General features: G+C 42.2%; 1 protein-coding gene across 3 annotated transcripts in view; it reads right to left on the bottom strand.

Annotated features, from left to right (window-relative positions):
• SPECC1 (sperm antigen with calponin homology and coiled-coil domains 1) overlaps nucleotides 1–22,515 on the bottom strand; it is a 74,327-nt gene that overhangs the window by 36,099 nt on the left and 15,713 nt on the right. For all 3 annotated transcript variants that reach the window (XM_032200955.1, XM_032200957.1, XM_032200956.1), the window contains 4 exons: nucleotides 6,019–7,577; nucleotides 3,962–4,169; nucleotides 3,215–3,288; nucleotides 2,496–2,674 (listed from right to left, as the gene is read on the bottom strand). In XM_032200955.1, the coding sequence (XP_032056846.1) occupies nucleotides 2,496–2,674; nucleotides 3,215–3,288; nucleotides 3,962–4,169; nucleotides 6,019–7,577 (2,020 nt within the window). The remainder of the gene's footprint in view (nucleotides 1–2,495; nucleotides 2,675–3,214; nucleotides 3,289–3,961; nucleotides 4,170–6,018; nucleotides 7,578–22,515) is intronic.

Here is a 22,515-nt window from a genome sequence, read left to right as displayed (position 1 = left end):
AGACAGGAAACACTCACTAGGGACTCTCAGACATTCAGCTGAATGCACAGCTGCTCAACATTAACAAATATGAGGGATACTTTACAGACTGTGTTAAGGTATCACGCTACAAACTGTTTCCACCAGTGCTGAGCATGCACTTAAAGTCACCACAGGCACCAGAATCTACTGCTGATTTTGAGCAGTAGCATTTGTGAACACTGACTTAAAGCAACGATGAGAATATCCCCAGAACTTTCTGGGTAGAAGAAGTTGAGGTGCTGGGAAGACAGCAACCTCAGGAATGCAAAAGTAATAGTGTAGAATTATAGAACTGGCTTTCAGCAGTAGCTTTGGCAACTTCAAGATTTTGTTTTATAGGTCAGTACAGCTATAAAATTTCACTGCTTTGCTGTCGATCAGTGAGTTTTTTGGGCAATGACTTACATAGACTTCATTATTTTCTCCACACCACTCAGTACTGAAACTTTGTTTGCCTTAGTACTCTCTGCACGTACACTGTGATTGATACTCAGTCAAATTTGTTATACCCAAACTGACAGATGCAAAATTTGGTCTCATTACTTGCCTTTGAAAGAGAACACATATTTGTCCACTGCAGACAGTACAACTGGCTCCACAACCAACATAATACTCAAAGAAAGCTACACAGACTGTCAACATGACGCAAAAGACACACATATATCTCTATATGTATGAGAAAGAGTGAGACACAAATGTTAAAAGTGATTTAAATACGTTTCCGAATGCCTCCTTCTGAAGCTATGTATGTGTGAATTCCCGTGGTCTAACTTCAAAAGTGACATGTTCAGCTCAGGCTTCTTATGCCAAAGGACTGACAATGCAGGCATGTTCCTTAAGCACGTACGATGAATATCCTGATTGACCAATTAGTGGGTCATCTTCCAGTTTAAATATTATTAAATACATCTTCAGATTAAAAAATGAAAGAATAAAGAGGGAAATAATAAGTAAATGATTCCTGCCCTTATATACATACAGATTAACATATAAACTGGGAAAAGTGGTTATGTACCTTACCCCCTGCTCTAAATAAGAGAATTTTCATTAAGAACAAATTAAGAATTAAAACAGAGCCCAGAATTTAAGCACTGGCTACTAATCATTTTGCCTTAATACATAATGCATAACAGCATTTCTTTGCATCCACTGGGGACTCTGATAATGAACCTGGAACTTAAACGCATTCTTTTCTTTTTTCTGGAAAAAAGAAAAAACAAATTTGTTCTTTCTATCCATCAGTTCTGAATTACATGCCTCTACATAAAAGCCATACTGTCTTTGTACTTCCATCTACTGTCCAGCTGCCGTGGAAACTTCTGAATGGAAAACAGTGAGAAAATACAAGCAACATTAAGCTGGACACTTACTCCACCTGAAATAAAGGAGCGTTTGCTGTTTTCCCATGGCTATTCTAACAGAAGCCATGGACCTTCTATGAGAGACATTAACTGGATAAATCCAGAGAAGCAAAGCTAATTTGGCATGTTTTTGGTAAATGGTCTTACTGTTTATGTTATTTTGTCTTTCTCTATTCCCCCGTACAAATTTTTGTCCCTGAAGCTCTGGTTCTGCTTGTGCAAATGCAATAATAGAGTAGAGCATTGCCTCCTTTATAAATTTTAGTTCCTCCTTCTAATACATCTCTTGTTTTCCATCTTTTATTATTTAGTGCTTCAGTTGTAGTATGACTTTTGGAATAAAAGGTCACACATAAAACATCCTGCACTGAATAAAAGCCACATTGTAAGGCAGCTGTACTGATTCCAAATTCAATTGTGTAAGTCACTTGTTCTTACCACGCTCCCCCAGAGGCTCACCATGACAGGGTATATCTTTAAACCGTTCGCATTTACTGCTCCCACCCCAACCACAGACTATAGCCACTGAATTTCAAGTGGGTCCACTGCATGACAAATCATTCCTGGGATAAATGTTAACCCAGGCCACAAGCCAGAGCATTTAATCACGCAACAGGTTTTGACTTAAGGACAGGAGATGTGAGGAATCCTAGTGCTTGCATTGATCACTAAATCAGCATGTATCAGACTTGCAGACCTGCAGAACAAAAGTCCAGCTAGTCCTCATTTTAGTTTGAAAGAAATTCTCTTCTGGATGTCCCATATGTAGCCAAAGAAGCTTTTTACAGATGGTTTAATACAGCTGTGCAGAGTTATGAAAGCAATAAAACACAGTGGAATACAGTAGTGAGAACAAAGCTATGAAAGGATATTAGCAATTGCTATTACTTAATATTTGCTTATTAAAACCTTCATGGCCTAGGTGACAGAACTGGATCATCAAAAAGAAAAAAGAACAGAAACATCTTTGAATAAAAGACCACAAAATCCATCAGAAGAGTTAAAAACAGACAACATGCACATCCAAGCCAATGAATAGTTATTGACAAAGCACTGTTTGCATGCACGTTAGCAGTCACAGAGATCAAATCTTGGCTTTTGTAAGTAACCAACCTGTTGTTGCCCTTCACTTCATCGAGCTCCTTTTGCAGTCTAGCACTCTTCTCCTCTTCCTCCTGAAGCTTCCTCTTCACCACACGGAGCTCCTGCTGGGCTTCACACTTGATATCATTGGCTACAACCACTGCAGTCTGCAGATCAGCTTGAAAACGCCTCCATTCTTCTGTATCTTCCTAAGAAAAACAATTACAACCCCAAACTGTTTGCTGTAAAAATACACTTACTTGAGCACTTTGTTATCAGTCTCTCAGCGATCATAAAAGACCAGGATTTCACCACAATTTCAAGATGCTGAGGTCAAAGTAAACACTTGCCTGTTTACAGTTTTGGCTAGACTGCCAAAAACTGATGCTTAGCTCTCCATTCCAATACAAGTGCAGTCAAGGTTCTTCCTATAGCTATTGATCATTCAGACTTGTGATGCTACTACAAGTACTGTCGCTGAAAAGAACTCACTGCTACCAATTATTTATGAAGCAGGAACAGATGCTCAGAAGTAGCAGAAGTTCATAGGTACAAAAAAGAAAAGTAATTTGCGAAGTATATATTATAGTTCCCATCATAGGCAAAAAATCAGCTGTAAACAAAGGGGACAGAGAATGAAAAGATGTAGAAGCTTCTACAATTGTTCTAGAAAAAAATACAATGCCTAACTGAAATCCAGTATTACAATAAAAGCTCAGCCTAGCTTTGTCATGGTGTCTGAGCCTTACCTTCATTTGCTTAGTCAGAGCCTTCAGCTGCCTCTCTATATCTTGTTTTTGTTCCTCCAGCTTCATTGTTTTACCTAAACACATAAAAAAAAAAAAGAGGAAAATATTATTGAACACAGGGCAATTTGAAAAGTGAAAATAGGAAAACAAAGCAACCCATTTGGTTTTGCCTCTAGCAATGCTACTAACAGATGTAATGGAAATTAAGATACTCTGTCAGTGGATCAGGAATGGATTCAGCAACAGCTTTATTACTGAAATACCTCTAATGGTTCGTTATTTTGAGGCATTTAACCACTTTTATATTTACAGAACTGCATGTGCAGGATCACTTGGTCTGCACACCCGCCCACGAAGCACTCAGTATAACACTGGTAAGAGAAATGAGCGACTCCGTCCACCAGGTGGCAGCTCCCCTTCCACACTGCAGCGGCAAACTCGACTTCCCAGCTGTTACTAGCAATTTTACCTAAAAGCTCTTTAAAAGGCCAGTAATTCTAGTTCTCCAATAGCCAATACATCACTCGCTGAAGAACGAGTTTTGGAGACTGGTTGTAATTTTCTTTCTGTAGCACTAACTGCTAAAATTGTGACTTGTGTGTATGAACAGGAAGGACTGATCAAAACAAATTGATTTAAAGTGAGGCTCGTCACACACCTCAACACACGCCTTCTCCTCCCAGTTCTGGCCACAACTAAGCCTCCAGAATAAGTTCACTTAAATCATTTTTTTTCAGCTCCACCTACTTTCTAGGTCACTGATGAGCTGGTTGTTGTGAAGTTTGATAGCACGATGTTGTTCCACCTGGTCCTCCAACTCGAAAATGGTCTCCTTCAGGTTTTTGATATCTGCTTCGTTCTCTGATGTTTTTTCCTGTAACTTCTGGCTGGTTCTGCTCAGCTGCTCAGCCTGCCGGTCACAAACCTCCTTCAGCTGACCACACTCATTCTCAGCCTGGAAATGAGGGAAGAAAGCTGCAAGGCTGCCTTTTATTTCTTAACATACCACTCCGATTTTACTGATTACTAACAGAATTGAACCTCTTTTCTGTGCGTTATAGAAACTGAGTTTCAATGCTAACAAGACAGTTTCAGGAAACATACATGAGTTCTGAATGTCAGTGTTCTTTCCTGGTCATAGGTAACAAAAGAAGATGCTAGGAAGGAATTAAGTTTTCTATACGATTACCCTAATTCCAAACCAGTCTGCGCAGGTAATGAACAGAGGAACAATGTTCCTGGAAAGCTCCAGATCTCTTCCCGTTTCGCATTATGAGAACGAAATAGCTGCCTTAGGGCCAAGATGCTAATCAGTTTGGCCATATTTACAACTTTGCTGCTTTTACCACACGCATTTCTGATGGATTGTGAAAACATATGCAGGAGAAGTAGCTACTGCAGATAAGTATAACTTTCTGGATATAGGACATCTGGAATTACTGAAGGGGGAACTGCTGCACTTCAGTTTGTTGGCTCAGGCCTACCTACAGATCAATGCTTTTAGGGTGGGGGAGATCCCTGATTATGACCAAGCTACGGAAAAGCAAGGTGTAGGCTGCCAATTCAGTGAGTAGCACTGGCACAGGCTGACTTGAGGGCAGCCTTACAGAAGCCTGTGGTCTTGTTTGGGTGTCATAAACAGCCAATGATTCAAAACAGCTTAATTCAAGGGAAAGGAAGAGTAAAAAGGAGGAAATCTGTGGTTTCAAAACCAAGCAATAAAAGTTTGGTGCAGAGTCTGAGCGCTCAGCAGTTTTTCATTTATTCTTCATACACTGCAGCTCCAGCAACCACTTCAAAACATTCGGGAACTTCCTCTATGAACTCTGTTTGCTGTGGTCACCTATTTAAACTGAAAAGACACCTGGATTTTCTAAATCGCTCAAATCACAGAGGTGAGTTTTGGCAATGCTCTCTTCCTCTGCAGCTAGCCAATTCTCCAGCTCTTCCCATGATCCCTTCCCAGACAGGAAGGGCTGCACATACTGCTTATCACTCCTTCTGCAGCGATGGGGCATTAATCACTGCCTGGCACTATATTAATGACGGTCCTGTAACACCCTGCATTGTGGCTCTCTTCTGAGCACCCAAGATCAAACAGCAAACTGAACCCATAATTGACTTAAGCTTGTTTGGAGCAAAGCTATGAACTACCAAATGAGGGAGAGAAAAAAATTGTTCTACACATATATAATTTTTGGCCATTTTACCTATGCCAAAAGAGTACTTTTTAGTTTTGTAAAAATACTTTAATTTCACCAAAATTATCTCACCTGCAGCTTGACTGTACATCGTAAGTCAAGTCACTATAAATATCAACTTCTCTGAGCATGTTTGCATGTTCTTGTACCCAGTGACTTCTATAGTTCACTACTAACTAATCTGTCCTTCATGATTTATCAAGGATTTATTATTTGCTAATAAATACTTATGTCCTTCTCTTTACCTGGATTACGAAGTGATTTTCACTAATCTTGGTTCGCATAATATCAAAGTAAGGTTTTATTGACCTCTTCTCTTGCTCCAGTTTTGATAAATACCTTTCTGTTTGCCAAAATGGTAAATTCTGCAGAAAATACTATGGAAAATAAATTTTGAACTTACAAGCTATGATACCAGTTATTCCTCGAAAAACACACACGTATAGCAGAAGAATCAAAAAATATCATATGGCCCCAGCTTCCACTCAAAATTAATGAATGCAATTGAAATCATGGACATTTATAATCAATTGCTGAATAGCAATCCATAGACCATTTGTGGGTAGACAGAGAAATTATATTTTACAGCTGTTACTGCTTTACCTTAGATAGCAGCCCCTGAACATGCTTCAGTTCACTGTTAGCCTTCAGCAGCTCTTGCTTAAGCTCAGTACAAGATGCTTCTAACTGATCCTTTTCTGCATGGGCTACCTTCAGCATCTCTTGCACCTCCGAGGTGTCAGTAGTACATCCCATTGCGTTGATTTCAGCAGCCTTTTGTTTCTCACTCTCTAACTGGGTTTTTAGAGACCCATTCTCAATTTTCAGACCTTCCAACGCAATTTTACAGTCCTCCAGAGTTTTTGTAACTGTGCTGTTGCTCTGCTGCTCCACTTCTAGTAGTTTAAGCAGCTTCTCATTTTCAGCTCTCAGGCCTTTAATCACTTGCTGGGCATCTTGATGCTCCCTTTCTAAGCTTCTTAGGCTGCTGGTTAACTGTTGCTGAATGTTAAGCAATTTCTCTCTTTCAAACTGTGCTTTTTCAAGAACTTCTGCACACTTCTGTTCCAGTTCAAGGACCTTTCCCTCCTGAGCTCTACTTTCTTCATTCTTGGATCGCTCTTGGAGGAGAGTCACTAGCTTTTCGTTTTCTTGACTCAGCTGTTCTGCTCTGTCTCTGTGTTGACGAAAGGAAGTCTCCAAGAGAGCTTTCTCTTCCACTAGCTTCTCATTTTCTGCTGTCAGCTCCTGCACCATTTGTTGTTGATCTGACAGCTCCTGCAAAGTGGCTTGTAGCTCTTCTGCTGTGCTATGGTGATTCTCTTCCATTTTCTGTATTCTCTCTGTAAGAGATGCAACAGAAAGGTCGCTAATATTGTTTGGAGAACTTCCTGTAGTGGAGCATTTGGAACCTTTGATGTGGTTGCTGTTGGAGGATGTTGGCCTGGAAGGTATATCTGCTATATGTTCAAAATCTGATGCATCAGGTGACAAGGAAGCTTTAGTGACATCGCTGCTGGAAGAGCCTGAATTGCGCAGCGCGCCCCCATTCACTCGCTGCCTGTGCTCATCTGTTTCATTTCTCAATGCATTTTTTGATGGGCTTCCAAAACTGGACTCTTGGGTAGTTGGGGTTGGGAGGCTGCTGTCACCTCCACTGCTTGTTGTTGTGTCTGAGAGAGGCGAGTTCTCCAGATAAAGCAATTTCTCTTTCAAAACACGATTTTCTTCTCCCAGGCTAGCAAGCTCTTTTTGAAAAGTCCTGTTTTTTTCCTGAAGGGTCCTTATTAGTGGGTCTATGTCAACAGGTGACGATGGTTCTAAATTTTGGTCTGAAGGTTCAGGGTTAAGTGACCCTTTCTCTTTGCATTTCTTCAGTTCGCAACGGAGCCTGGTAATTTCAGAATCTTTTGTCTTTGCTTCTGCCAGGAGTTCTTTAACCTGAGATTCCAAAACAGCCTTGTCACCAGTTTCGCTCTCCTGCTTGGACTTGCTAGTGGGACGCACATGTTTGGTAGGAGTCGGTGTACCAGAAGAAGTGGGGCTGGGCTGAGTTTTCCTAGTGTTGGCTTGACCACGCAATACAGCTCTCTCTCTCGATACAGATGATGATATTTCCCGGGGTGCCGGAATCCCTGTGCGCTTTGCAGCTGAGACTGCTCCTTGAAGAGAAAAGAGATGAGGCAAACTGAGTGAGTTCATAAAAGAAAACACGTCACAGGACAACAACACTAGAGCCCAGAGCAGGCTTGGAAAAAAACACCTGAATGTTTGAATAGGTTTAGTCATGACTGAGTGCGTGGATTCACGTTTCACAAAGGCTCGTATTATTTTGCATTTCCTCCTCTCCCACCCCCTGCAAAGGGATACAGGCTGCTGAACTACTTCCCAGCGTTATATTATTAACATGCAGATGCTGCAATACACAAACTGCAACCTCCTATATTGGGATATTAATTACCTGAAAATAGGAAAATTCTTTATGCTACCTTGCGAAACGCTGAATTTACACCTATTAATTTCTGGGGGAAGATTCAATAACTTGAGAAAAGACACAGTCTTTGATGGTAAAATGTATTTTTTTAAACCACACGAGTATTTTAACTCGCAGGAAACCAGTATTTGCATTACACTCAATTGATGCAGAATAGAATCATAAAAAAAGGCTTGAAGTACTTATTCTGTCTGCAGATTCAACGAAATGGAGCCTCAAATATAAAACTGTCTCCCCTGGCACTTTGAACACTAAGACAATTGTATTGCTGCAGCTCTCACAGAGATGGACAAAAGATTTTTCATGTTATAAATTCCATCCTCCATTATGAAGGAAGAACAATAGGGGGTTAGAAAATTGATGCTCTTCCTTTTTCATTTTATTTATTGTTATTTTTTAAACCTCATGACCAAGCATTATGTGATTACAAGGGAAAATTTCTGAGCAGCTGATCTTCATTTTTCAAGTCTTTTGGAAGATGAAACCATGGGTACGGAAGAAACAGTAACAACCATCCTGACCATGAAAGTATTAACAAAACAGTTAAAGAAGGGAAGCACGTTCAAATTACTGCTTTCGGAAATTTACTCAAAAGGGAAAGCCCTAAAGTACAGAATAAAGTTATGGAATATGGTACAAAGAAGAGATTTTGTCTGATGGAGCCACACAAACAGGATGCACGAGTCAGTTAAGCAAACAAAGCGCTACTGATCCAGTGTTTGGAGTAAAAACAAGTTCCAGAAGCACTCTGGGGGTAAATCCTAGAATCAGCCACCTCTCTGCAAGTTTGGAAGGCTCTCTTTGCTGATATACACAGGAAAAAAATCACAGAAAGTCAAATGTCTGCTAAGACCAAAGGGGGAGCAGACTCCCTGCTGCCCAACTGCGTGCCTACGGCCTTACACAGCCAGGCGACTTCATAAGCATCCCAAAACGTTTTTTGCACAGTGGGGGAATCTTGGTCCAGTTCTGCGACCCTCAGTAACGCAGGGTACTGACGGGTTAATGTTAACAACACCCCCTTTGCTCAGCATCTCTTTTGAAGACTGCACGAGGTTTATAAAACCCACACAAACAGGAGCCCCTCCTCCTCTCCCCCAAACAAACACACTCCGCAGCAGGCACAATAAACACCCGGGGACAAAGAGCAGCTGAAGAAAAGCCCCCTGAACACAGAGGCGCTGTGCTGGGAGGAGAGCACAGAAAGGGCTCTGTGATGGCAGGGGCACGATAAGGCCAGAGACAAAGGGTCCAGTGTTTACGGGAAGAGATAGCAGGGACAGGCTGGCCGGAGAGCCAGCAGCCCACACAGTTTCACGTTGTCATCTACATCTGGAGGCGCCGCTGTAGCGAGGCAGCACCGGGCTCCCCAGTGAAAAGTGCAAGGCAAGCAGGGACGGGAGCGTTCCCACTGCAGCTCAGATGGTTGCCGGTGCAGCTCCAGACCTGGGAACTCATTTCTCTTGTCACATCCGCAGGCTCTGGGCTCGCTGCACGTCCCATTTCTTAACCTGGCACCTGTAAGCTGTACTCACTGAGCTCAGCAGACAATCAAAGCTCTTGGTGTTGATGCAGCTAACACCAGAAGATGATGGGCAGGAGGGAAATCGCATGGGTTGATGCGACGTGTCATTCCAGCAGTACAGCTCAGCACAGCTCCTTCCTGCTCAGAGGGAAAAGGTTCACGTGGGGATTCCCAGGGGTGCAAGACAGAGGCAAGGGCACGTGTCCACTGAAAAATGCACCAATTTGAGAGTCCTGACAAGAGGAGCAGTACTCACACGAGCTATAACCATACTACAGCCTTAAGATATGCATTACACATGGCCATAGATGTTCTCCGATGGAGCCCAAGGTGTGCTTTTAAAGCCTTCTGCTATGCCCTGGACTTTTATTCAATCTGAAAGGTTTTTCTACTGTCATAACGAAATCCCATGACAAAGCAAGTGCCCCAAATAACTCATCTGGTTTTTTGCACTGCTGAAACTAACGCAAGGCCATGACTGTCATCTGGTCAGCACATGACAGGGCAGTGTTGGATAAGCAGTGGGTAGTGTTGACTGGGCAGTATCACACACATTGCAACAAAGAATGATGTTGCTACACGCTGGGATGAACTGTACAGCACTAAGAAAAACACTTTTTTGAGAGAAACGTAGCAGTTCTGGTAGCAATGCCAGTGTGCCTTTAATTGCCACCAGCTCACAATCACAACGCGATCCAGAGCCAAGGAAGATATATACATAAGGACAGCCATCAAGCACATTTAACTGGGATTATCTGTACTTCGCTGAGCTTACTCAACCTGCCCCGTGTTTTGTGCCTCTGTACTCTGCTGAGTTGTTCTGTCATAACTCACAATGCATTTGCCATCTACCAGGAACCATTAACCAACCTGTGTGGTTTTTCACGATGTAGAAGCGTGTTTGTATCTTCCATCTTCCTCTCTCCACCCTACACAGTGCTGTGGACTACTGAAATGCCAAAGAGAACCCAGAAAAGCAATAGCTCTCAGCACACGTTGATGAGAAAGCACCAAACCAAACATAGGCACTAATATAAAGTCTATTTTATGGATGGCTCCCGCTTGGAATGACCTTGAAATTGAGCAGCGTAGCGGTTATAAATGGAACCGGCAGCCCCACAGCCCCAGGCACCCGCTCTGCGGGAGCTGAATTTCGGGCTGCACAGTCTCCCGGGTGACCTGATTAACTCTGCACCCCGCAATGGTTAAGGTCCAAGGGAGGCTCCAGACAGATGCACATCTGCCAAGCTGCAGAACCCAATTTTGGGTTGATTTATGCTGTTTTTTCAAGTGGCTGGAATCACATGGAAATACATTGTTGAGAAGACGCTTGCTGTTTTGAGCCGGGAAGAGAAAAAATAGCCTGCCCTGCATCTCAAGGGCAACATTTGGGAAAAATACCCAACCCCTTAAATATCTTCCCATTTGGTCAAAATGGTGCTATGGCTCCTCGTTCCTATTTTCACCATTCATCCTCCCTACCCAGACTGTCAGCTTAACTATGCCCTTGATAAATTTGAGTCCAGCCTCCTCCTCACTGCCCTGTGCATCCAAGCTCAGGCCGCCTCTTTCACCTCTGCCAACAATATATTTCCAATTCCCTTGGCACCATATTTAAATTCCCATTCCCCCAGTGCTGCACCCAGCTTGCCAATGGGCTCAGCTTGCGTTCCTCCACTTCAGGAGAATGGGCAACTATTCCTGAATAATCCACTGGGAGTTATTTCCCGAAAACTTGTTTTGCTCAATCTGAGGTCACCTTACCATCACGTTCCCAGGTGTAGACCTCCTTCATTTTCAGTGCCTGCCACGCTATCCAGGTGTAAGGGATTAAACCTCAACATTCACATAATACTTCTAACTTTCACAATGCTTTAAAATCAACAACTATTTAATGCTCAAAGCCATGGATACAGGCAATTGTTAACTCCAGGTTACAGAACGGAGACCCACAGAGAAATGCCTTACCCAAGGTCACACAGCAAGGCAGTAAGGATTTGGACCCTGGAGCTCCTGGCTCACAGCCTGCTGTGCAGCTTCATTGTTTGCGCTGCTTTCTGCCAGGGAATACTTGCTGCCTTTCAGCTGGTGTCAGAAACAAAGTGGGACTTTAATGAGATAAAAGGTGACACCTCATGATGCTCTTCGGCCATTTTTAATCCCATTTGCAGCACAACTACATTGTATTCCGCAGAAGGATGGATCAGGACTGCTCTGTAGTTTTTCCACATAATGCCTCTGATCTATATTTGATCTAAGCTCTCAACACCTGTTCCATCAGCTCCCAGAGGGCCATCCACGAGCAGAAGAGAATGGAAAAAAAACACGTCCTAGCCCCCAAGGTGGAACGGGTGGGACTGCTGTTCAGAAGTCAAGCCGTGGAGGTTGGCCCACGTAGTTACAGTCCTGGCAGAACAGGGCAGAGGAGGTGGCAAACATTTTGCCATAGTCACAGGGGGGTCACAGATGACATTTCGGAATGAAGATTCAGACACGTCTCTCTGCCTTTTCACACAAGTCTCTCTGCCTTCACACTTTGCGTGCTCCGAGATAACACATTAGCACTGCCTCTTCAGTAAAGCACTAGCCTTGAAGTTAAATTTATTTTACTTGACTCTTAAGTAGAATTAACAGTTCAAATACTTGCTTCTCCACTCCCAGAGCAGAGGAAGAATCTCAGTAGGGAAGCGATTTCACCTGACCACAGAACCACCTTTCAGACTGTTCTGCATCCAATCTGGTTTTTAGACCTGGAGTCACTCCACAACTATTTGCCTCTGGTCCATGTGTCATTTGTGTCCCGCAACCTGCCCTTTTCTTAATCCTTCTCTCCATCAACATATTAATAACCCAAAGGTTAATACCACGGGCTTCAGCTCTTCCAAACTAATATGGAATGTTCCATTTTATACTTCCTTCCTACATTTTAATTCTGGCAACTCTAAGAACAACAAAAGCACACTTTTCTTCTTTAGCATGCTTAAAAAAACATGTTAATAAATCATTCTTTCAAAGTTTGAGTAGGTAGTGATCCTCCTGCACTTACAGTTCATCTGTGTAATTCAAGCATGCTGATCACTGACTCATTTCAGAAAGCATTTCAGTCATGTAAGATTAAACCATGAAGACAGACGCATCTTGGGTGTGATTTCTTAAAACAATGGGTACCTTATTTGAATTGCAAGGGCAGCATAACATGAAATAAAAGAAAACTATTCACAGCACTCTGCAATGTTAATGTCATATGTTTCAAAACAGCCGAGTTTGCCTGCAGACAAGTTTGCACTCTCATGATCACCTGCTGCACTAGGACAGGCGCATCTCTTTCATTCTAGCTCCCACATTTCCAACAAACAAATTATTATGCTGTTTTGTGTTTCCTTGCCGTCCCTCCCACCTCAAAGTGGTTCTAAAGAGATAAAGACACAAAAGACGTCACAACAAGAAATTACAGGCTAATTCATAGCCTCCCTGTCAACAAAGACGACCGTGCTTCTTCTGTTGTTCTGGAATTCAGCTTCCATGAGCCAAGATTTTTTTTAGTACATTTTCCTACCCAAACATAACTCCCAGATCTCAGATAGAAAGGTGATTACTGTGAAACCTTGAGGGAAGGTGTTGTTATACAGGCTGCAAGCATTTAGAACAGCTAAATCAAGACAACACTATTACCAGCCCATGTTTGTACAGCAAATAAGTTATTAAAGCTCCCCAAACAATTTGACTTTGCTCTATCACACATAGTTCAGTTGAAATAGGTCCTGCTCATCAGTTTGGTTTTTCATCTTATCCTCTGGCTGTGACTTTGGTAGATTCTGGACTTTGCATCAACTGCTCCTCCCCAGGCTTTGCCAAACTCGTGCTGAGAGTCCACCGCAGACTGGTACCATACAGCAATGGGCAGGTAATGCAGCCAGGTACTCATGACTCATCTCTGTTCTTGCTTGTATAAGGTCCTATTACTATTTTAGTCTAATTGGAGTTTCTTATTTGCAAAACAAACCTGGGGCACAGATGTACCTTAACCCCACTGAGCTAATGACACCTTGTGAAGGAAGTCAAAATGCAGATGTCTGTCACTTCAGCCTCTCTGTATGTACGTTTAAAACACCTTCCCTGACCTGGAAAATTTGACAGTACCTGTGGGAGACCTGTCCTCTGCTGAAGAGGTAGGAAGAGTGCAACAGATGGCTGAAGACCTCTGAAATGGCACCAAACATTGAATTGAACTGTCAGATTTTCACAACAGATCTACCAGCTGGTGTTACACGACGGGTAATAGCAGCTTTTAGGTGCTGTTTACAAAATTACTCCACTACCACTTAGGTGACTTCCAACCACACAATGAACTATGACTTCACACAAGGCATTAACGTGGGACTTCGTGACACCATCAATATGAAATTAGTGGCTGTCGAACCACAAAAAGACAGCATTGGCCTGAAGCCACCACGCTCTGTTGACTCCCTGCTGTAAAGTAACACACATTGCAAGGAGCTGAGCCACATTTTCTGCGGCCTCATGAAAATTTTACTCTGAGTTGACAAGAACCTGATTAACCCAGGTGCTTAAAATTACTTTTCCAAAAGTGGCTAAGCCAATAACAGCTCCAACTTCAACCGAAAGCCCAGGTGAATTTGCAAATTACTTTCACCTTTCTTGCTCCAGAATTGCTCCTGTCTGTGACTGACACTGAGATTGATTAAGAGTGAACTAGGTATGTCTTTGGGGAAATGATGACTACACGGCACAAAAAGAAGGACTGGTGTACATTTGACTCTGACGTACTTTTCTCATTAGAAGATTTCAGAGTTTTGCACAGGAATCTTGTGCAAAATGCCTTATTTTCCCCTGCCTTTACATTGCTTTGCTTGAAAAAAGTTAACCAACTTTCCTGCTAACCAGGTATCTTCCCATATCCTCATTAACAAGAAACACAGTTTCAACATGAGAGAAACATTAACACATCTCATGGTGGCATGAGAAAAAGCATGCATAACTGCTGTAAAGGAGGGCAAATATAACAGCAATCCTCTACTGCTCTGGAGTGTTCATTTTACAGAAATCCCCACTGAGACAAAATCCCTATATGCGTTCTGCCATGTTATTTAATGTTCCTATCCTTAAACCTCTGGGCATGCTAACAGCAAGACAGCTTGATAATGAATACTGAATGAACGCATGTGACTCAGTCAATTTAGAAGGAAGATCTGAGTCAGTTTTAAGTGCTTCTTGGGGCATAGAACGAGAGCAGGACTGGATGCAGAAGGCCAGACTTTCAGAGAGGAAAATGTCTAAAACTTCTTGGTCTGCCACCAGCCTAGGTAAAAGTCAGGATAAAGAAGGATGTGATTGTATGGCAACAAACAATTACAGCTTGATCTGCTTGATCAAGGGAATTAGCTGAGTGGGTTACCTTGTCAGCATTTTCCAGTGAGAACACTGCTAGATGCTCCTTTGGGTATTCCTCAGTAACGCATTTTCCAGCCCTTTCAGGGTTTCCCTGCAGAAAGACAATGCTCTCTGCTACCTTTATGCAACAGCGAACAAAGCAAACCTAGGCTTGGCCACTCATGGTTCTCCTGAATGAGTCTGTTTGCAGAATATTAGTCACAGAGCCAACACCTTTGCAGGTCAGCAAGTCTTTGGGAAGGCTTACTTGGACTCCACCTCACTTTGAAAGAGGCATGAAAATGGCTGCAGAATAACAAAGGTGGTTTTGATAATCTAACGCTAATTATACAGGAGCATCTGCTCAAATAATGCCTTCCACTCGCTTAGTAAACAGAGACTAAAGAGTAATTATAACGTGCACTTGCTTTTCTCTTTATGGGCCTGATCACACAGAGCTCCTCTCTGAGCAATTGTAGTAGGAAAAATCTCCTTACCCTGACAGACATGCCAGCATCTATACAAAGGGAAAGTCCTCTGAACATTTCTCATGTTAGCTGCTTAGGTTTTCTGGAAGTTTGTTAAGTCTCAAATGTGAACTCAAGCTTGGATGTGCTTTTTTTTTTTTTAATATAGCACAGTTATTTTTTGTAATACAAAGTATTGCAGGTTTTACTGTAAGAATGAACATTTTTGCTCAGGAAAAGCATAGGGACCAAAGATACATTTGTGAAGTACACTGGCAAAACAGACAAGATAAAGGACTGTACTATCCACATCTATCCTTAGCCAGTATTTCCCATCTTTTGCTGTCACAAATAAAAATTTCACTTCCAAATCTGCTCAGAGTCCATGAAGCATCCAAGGGGCTTCACCGTGCCACAAGCCTGCTGCATAAAGAGAACCATGAGGGTACCACTGCATTTACCTCTTACACAAAGTGCACAAACCCCCCCCGAAATCACCACGTTTATCATTTCTGACAGTTTGGGTGCAGATTACGAGAGCGTAATTGCAATCCACCACTGCACTGCTTTGGATTTTTAGAGTACCCAGCAACCTGGCATAACAAACAGAGACATCCAAAGCAAGTGATCTAGCAAATGCTGAGAGAAACTCTATATCGTATGCTTACTGCAATGTCCTCCTGTAAACTCAAGCCTACTTTTTTTGGGAACTGCTAATACCAGTGGGTCTGCCAAAAACTTAGTCACCTGCTGACTGTACCCCTTGCCTCCCCCCCAAAAGGATGATTAAAACATTCTGTATGTAACATTATCCCAACATTAATCTGGTAGAATTTACAGAAATCCAGCTAATTTCTCAACTGAGATGGCTGCAATGTAGTTTTCCCTAGGATAAATGACTGTCAGTTGGATTAAGAATTCCAGGATTTTCCTCGGTTCTAGCCTGTAGACAAGTAGATAATTCTCTTCAGCTCCGAAAATTACCTCCCTGCTGTTTTAGCCCAGAAATCTATTAGTCAGGCATCGCTGGGTTAACAGTAGGGACAAGACAGCTCTACTCCCATTTCTGGGAAACACCATTAAATTAGACAGAATAGCAGCTTTGAGTGTTTCAAGAAGTACAGGAAATTTAAAAAAACAAACAAGTGCTTAATGCAACAGGGTAAATTCAGTTAACTATGGCCGTCACAGGGTAGCAAGTAGATACATTCCTCTGTGTACAGTGCATATGATGGCTGCCACAACTGAACATAACAGTCTGGTCTGTGTCTGGGGGGTAATGAGAAAGTTACCCAACACCTCCTGGTCCAAGGATCCAACAGGAAAAGTGAAAAGAACCCTGCTGCCTCCAGACACGTCGGGTGCTGTGCATCACGAAGCTACAAGACCTACCTGATGGATCTACAAGCACAAAGGGTAAGCAAAAAGCAATCCTAAATAGGAAGACGTCTGATATCGACATTTGCACAATTAGAAGGGTAACTCTGTCAACCTGTTAATTTAACCGTTCATTAGGCCACGCTGTGAATTGAATCAGGGAACTGATTTGGCTATAAAAATTATCTACGTGCTTTTTTCTCCTTCTCCTTTCTTTGTTAACAGAACCTGATCTAATTCGTGTCCTTCCCACAAACACTTGAGCTTTTACCAGTAAGGGAGCAGCAAGCCACTACAGGAGGAATGGAGCAGCTGAAAATGCCTTTAGACAGCAGTGCTGTAGAGTGCTTTGTATTAGGAAACCATGACCTGAACCCTCCCGTTCAGGAATGCTGCCCCACGCTTGGCCAAAAGGCCATGGCTGACTGAGCCAAAATAATTTCTTTCCTTGTGAGTTCTCAAACCCTGCTAAATCCAGATAGAGGGAAGAAAAAGTGAATCAAAAATGAGAACATAAAAGAAGGTTCCTTCTTCTCCTGTAAATCAGAGGGCAGGACTTAAAAGCTGAAGGCCACTTTTTTGTTTCCTTAATATTTAATACCAGTAGACATTGCATTGGTATTGCAACTGACTTTTGTTTACTAAAATGTGACGACCACATAATAAACCCAGTTTTATTGCAGTTTCCAGCCTGCCTCAGTGAGGGGGTGGGGACATAACGATGATTTAGTTTCTGCAGCTCATCCACAGCTCAGCTCTGTCTGCCGAGTAGAGCAAGAAGGGAGCCAAGCAGCACTGTCCTGAATAGCTGACACTGGGAACTGGGCTGAAATCATTAAAACTCCATCAACACAGGATGAAACGCATCAAGAAATGAGACAGAAGGAGAGAGAGGAAGAAATCTCTAACATAATGAGATGTTTATCTATAAAAAGTTGCCCACTTCAAAGCAGGAAGAGCTTCGACTCCTCGGTTAAAAAAAAAAAAAAAAAAAGAAAAAGCAGCTTTTAATTAAAAGATCAGTCAAAGATTTTCCACAGTCAAGCAGCCTCAAAGAAACTGTGCGTGGAGGAGGCAGGGAGTAATTTCTAAGTTGATTAGTCCATTCTTCAAACTCAACAAGGTTTTATGAAAGCAAAATTTCTCAAAAATAGATAAGGATTGTGGAAATACCTTCAACTCCTTAAAGAGCATTGTCTCTTCCCTTCTGACACCTCATCAGCACCAGCTTTTGCTCAGGAGAACAAGGAAAAATGTTATCAGAGCTGTGTGAACCTTTGAATGAAATACACAGTAAGCCCAGAACTGATGGACTGTGAGATGGATGCTCAGCTTCGGGTCAAACAAAGCCACTGCCATGTACTTAAAGAGGCCTGCAAACATAAAACGAAGTCTGTCTGTACATATGTCTGCACGCTGCTTTAGCCAGATAAAACACGCCGTCTTCTGCACACAACCTTCCATTGTATGAGGGTTTAAACACCTTTAGAGATTTACATCTTCTGCACCAATTTTCTGGAGCACTCTTTCCGTCCAAGAAATGATATTTCCAGATAGAAATGAGTATGACACCACTGTCTTATCCCAGCACCACAATAGCAGCATTACTGCTGACGTTACATGGGAACAAGGCAGACACATTTCTGTCTGGTCATATAATTATTTTTATGCTTTTCTTTTTGTTTTCTGAGAAAAAAAGATTTTGACAATTCTGCCTAGAATAAAGAAAACTTTACTTCTGTTCCACAGGCTGCAGTTTACCAACCATTTTATAATGGCACCGACAGGACCACAGCAGATCCATCACAGTCACTCAGCTGGTGCTGTGAGCTCTTTCCCCAGCTGGGGAATACCAAACCCTGCAACGGCTGGTGTTCATGACAGCTCAGTCTCATCCCCATTTAGCAGCTACTAATTGTGACTAATGGAACTATCCTTGAGCTGCTTCTTTTCTGCACAAGCATGGAGAATTACCTTCACTTTATTTTAGATGTATGTATTTTTTTTTTCCTATAAGAATAAATATTCAGATATGCTTTGGAAGGTCTTTCCCTTCCCTGTCTTGCAGAGAACTAGGTTCCTGCCAACAAATTCATCATTATCCACACCCTTGTAAAACATCCCCTACAAAAGCGATTACATGAAGAATAATTATATGGTATTATAAGAATTTCTACATCTTCATTATAAATGCTGCAATGTGAAAATGGCAAAAGACTTTTAGGATGTTAAAAACAGGGAAGGAGACCCCTCTAGATATAGAGAAGTCACCTTCGCAGTTTAGTTCATGTTAATTTGTACAAGTTTACTTTGTACATATTAATTAAAACAGCTTTCTATCCTTAGCATGCTAGGGGTCTTCTCCAGCCAGCTGGACATGAGACAATTCAAACTGTAAGGGGCAGAATGAAAATATGCTCAGTCTCTTCCTCCTCTATGGCATTTCAAAAGCATCGCCTTGGTGCCTTCACATTTCCTTTACACACCCCTATCAGAACAGCCATAGGTCAGGATGGTTTGCACAGACCTATCTAAAGGTAAAAGGTGAGATGACCTTTTACCTATAAAGGGTAACTAAATCAAAACTAAAAGGCTGTCAGGAGATCACAGCGTCTTACAGGCTCTTCTGAATTCAGGATGCCCACTGCATCCAGAGGCAGAAGCTGTGTGGGAGGGCTGTGCCCTCGAAGATTAAGTTTGCTCAATAACCATTTTAAATAGCCTTCACGTTTATTTCCAGATATCATCTTGATTTAGAAGAGGATCAGACCATGGAAAGCAACCAAATTCTTAAATTATAACCAATTACCATTCATCAAATTATGCGTGCAACTACTAGCTCACTGCAAGTCAAAAAGTAAAGCAAATTATTCTGCATATTGTTCACAGATCATGGCAAAGAAATGTGAAAGTAGGGTTAAGGATAAACTACAGTTCAGCAGGGGAAGAAAGAGGAGTCAGCCAACGTAAGTACAATATATATCAAACTACTAACTGAACCTTGTCCCTACAGCCCCTTTCCATAATTCAATAAATATGACTTCAGCAAAGTAACTGGTCAAATTCTTACTTGGTTCACTGGTGCCCTACTTCCACTGATCACCTTTAACAGCAGCACAGTGTCCAGAGGGACAAGAATGAGGGGGAAATAACTCTTCCCACAAGATACTGACATGTTTACTTAGCCTCTAATACTTTTCCTAAGCAATTGAACAAATTCAGCTTCAAACAAAAACTAGGCAGTTCTCACAGCTTAGTAAAAAACAGAACATGTGTCCGTGGTTCAACACATCCCAATGCGTACTCAGAACCGAACCCTGCAAACTCATGTTAGCCTTATTTTTTCCCCAAGGAGATATTTTTCCATTCAAAAGCAAATTTGCCTTTAACAGCCTTTTATTTAAAATTTTGCTCTTGATAAATATATGCAGCTTGATAGTTGTGATTAAAAGGATGGAAAACTGCAGTTCTGCCGTCGTTCTGTAGCCTGCAAGAATTGACTGCTGAGCGCAGATCATACAAGGACAGAGTGCTCTGCTTCAGAACACGCGATCCATAACTATCGATGCTTATGGAAAAACATTACTGCTCCATGAAAAATAATAGATAGAACATTACAAGAGGTATTTGTGAACACAAGTTTACTTTAGATTATGGGAGAAAAGAAGGTGATGCATGGAAAATCTCACAGCGTCTGTCATCAGAGATCTTCAACTTCATATAACCTTTAATTGTCACACTCAAATTCGCTTGGATACACAGTATGGAAAAGTATGAAAAAATAAAGGAAGTACCAAAGATTTGTCAGCCTGAAAGTGGCAGTCTGTTCACACACAAATTAAGTCTTCTTCAGCAAATACTGTGCCAATGACATCAGACGGGTATTTGCTTCAGTGTGGCAATTTTGTGTTGTTCTGAAAGCTACATTCCCTGGGGGAAATCAGGAGATTTTATGAAAAATAAATTAGCAAACTAGGGGAGGAATTGAAAAAGAAAAAAATGCTTTGTTTTGCGGAATTAATAGTAGAAGCTCCAAAACGCAGGCCTGCTTCGCTACGACCTCATGAATACCTGCAGGGCTCTGCAAGCTCTCAGTAGGAAGACCAAGATGCAACCCTTGCTCAGATTTCTTTGGCTAGCTTTGTGATTTTAAGATCTTGAGGAGCCAAATATAACCTAAACAAAAAAGAAACTTAGGTTTTTCTCCAAGGCCAACATACTCCCTGCTCCCCTCGCCCTTTCCCCCACCGGAGCCCTGCAGCATTGTGTCTGAACCACCGCACCACCACGGCCATCCACTGCCTGTCTCTGAGGAGACAATTGCAGCACATTAACTAAACCAATAAAACAGTGACCAAGAAAATGAGCTTTTACCTTTACTATTACCCTAGATCTACTATTCACAGATTCTAGACCACCACCAGCACAGGGGCAGAAGCACAGACTGCAAAGCTCTGGCCATAGAGGCAAGCCGTCATTGACCAGCTCATCCAGAAAGGCTTCCCAACTGCAGCAGCAGCTCTCTGCTTCCCTCCAAGAATGGTTTTAATTTCCAACAGCACAAAAATCTAACGCAGACCGAAATACATAAACCACATCCTGCTGCCTGCCATGCCCTAGAAGTGCTTTTTGTAAGCGCTTTGGTCCTGCCCCCAGAGCAAGCGCTCCCACTCAGCTCATCCTCCCAGCCACACCGACTGTCAGAGCAGCCCTCGCCTTAAGAAGGAGAACTTAATGAGTCTTCCACTAATTTGGCATTCATTGGCCTCTCATCCTGGGATCAGGGGACCTCTGATTATCACTTAACTCTGCCTCAAACAGAATTTCAGAGGCAGCTAGTTAGTCATAGTCATGACTAAATTTCTCTAAGAGGTCCATCCAACTTGTGACATAGTCTCTTGGCTGTACTCGTTTCACTGGCCTACAGAGCAGAAAACACTACCGCTATTTGACATCTGTTTGTCAGTATTTCTGAAATGATTTAATAATGTCACCCCAGTCGAGTCACATCACAAGACTAATCAACAGAGCTGGCCCTAACTGGCCTTGGAAGAGAGACTTAAGTCAAGTAGAAATTACCCTCTGGGGGAAAATCAACTTCTTCAATGCCGGTTTAATCAGCAGCGCGTTACTGCTCCGAAGAATGAAAGCATTTGTAAAACTCTCGTGCAAGGATGACTTGTGGGAGGAAGAGGTGACTAACGAATTAAACTATCCACTGGAGAGCAAACTGTGGTTGCTGGCTCCGCTGGGAACAAAAGGTCTACGGCTCGCTGCCTGAGCTCGAGGAGGACATGACTTGCTGTCGGTATTTCCATGAAAGCTGTTGTGTGATTCATTAGCTTTGCTGGCTCCACTCTCCTCCCTCCCTTCCCCCCACGGCATCATTAAACTCATCTGTTCTCTGGAGCTCTCGCTTGGCAGAAATGGTGTGCTGACATATAACAGAGTTAAAAAGAGTGGTTCCCATGTTTAAAAGGAGAAAGGAAGAAAAGAGGATGATGGAGACTAAAGGCAGCACCCAGAAAAGACAGGAATGCACTCCCCAAAAAAAGAAAATCAGAAATCACTAGAAATTATTTTTCTACAATACCCTCTATCTTGACTGAGTCTGTATGTTTTAAAGACTACGTACCCTACACTGAAGAATACCTTCCTCAAATGTAAAATGCAGCCACCCCTGAGCTAGGAGAAAACAGACATAAGAAAACAGATCAACACTGGCTTCGTGTATACACTGACATTTGATATCCTCATCCAAGCCATGTAAGCATGTTTTACAAATAAGCACAGATCCAAAAAAAAAGTCTAACCCTTGGATAACCCCACCCGTTACCTTGTTCCAA

This window comes from Aythya fuligula, chromosome 20, assembly GCF_009819795.1.
Source record: "Aythya fuligula isolate bAytFul2 chromosome 20, bAytFul2.pri, whole genome shotgun sequence".
Classification (NCBI taxonomy): domain Eukaryota; kingdom Metazoa; phylum Chordata; class Aves; order Anseriformes; family Anatidae; genus Aythya; species Aythya fuligula.
Note: the sequence above shows the minus strand (reverse complement) of the source record. Positions and strands in the feature narration are given on the sequence as shown.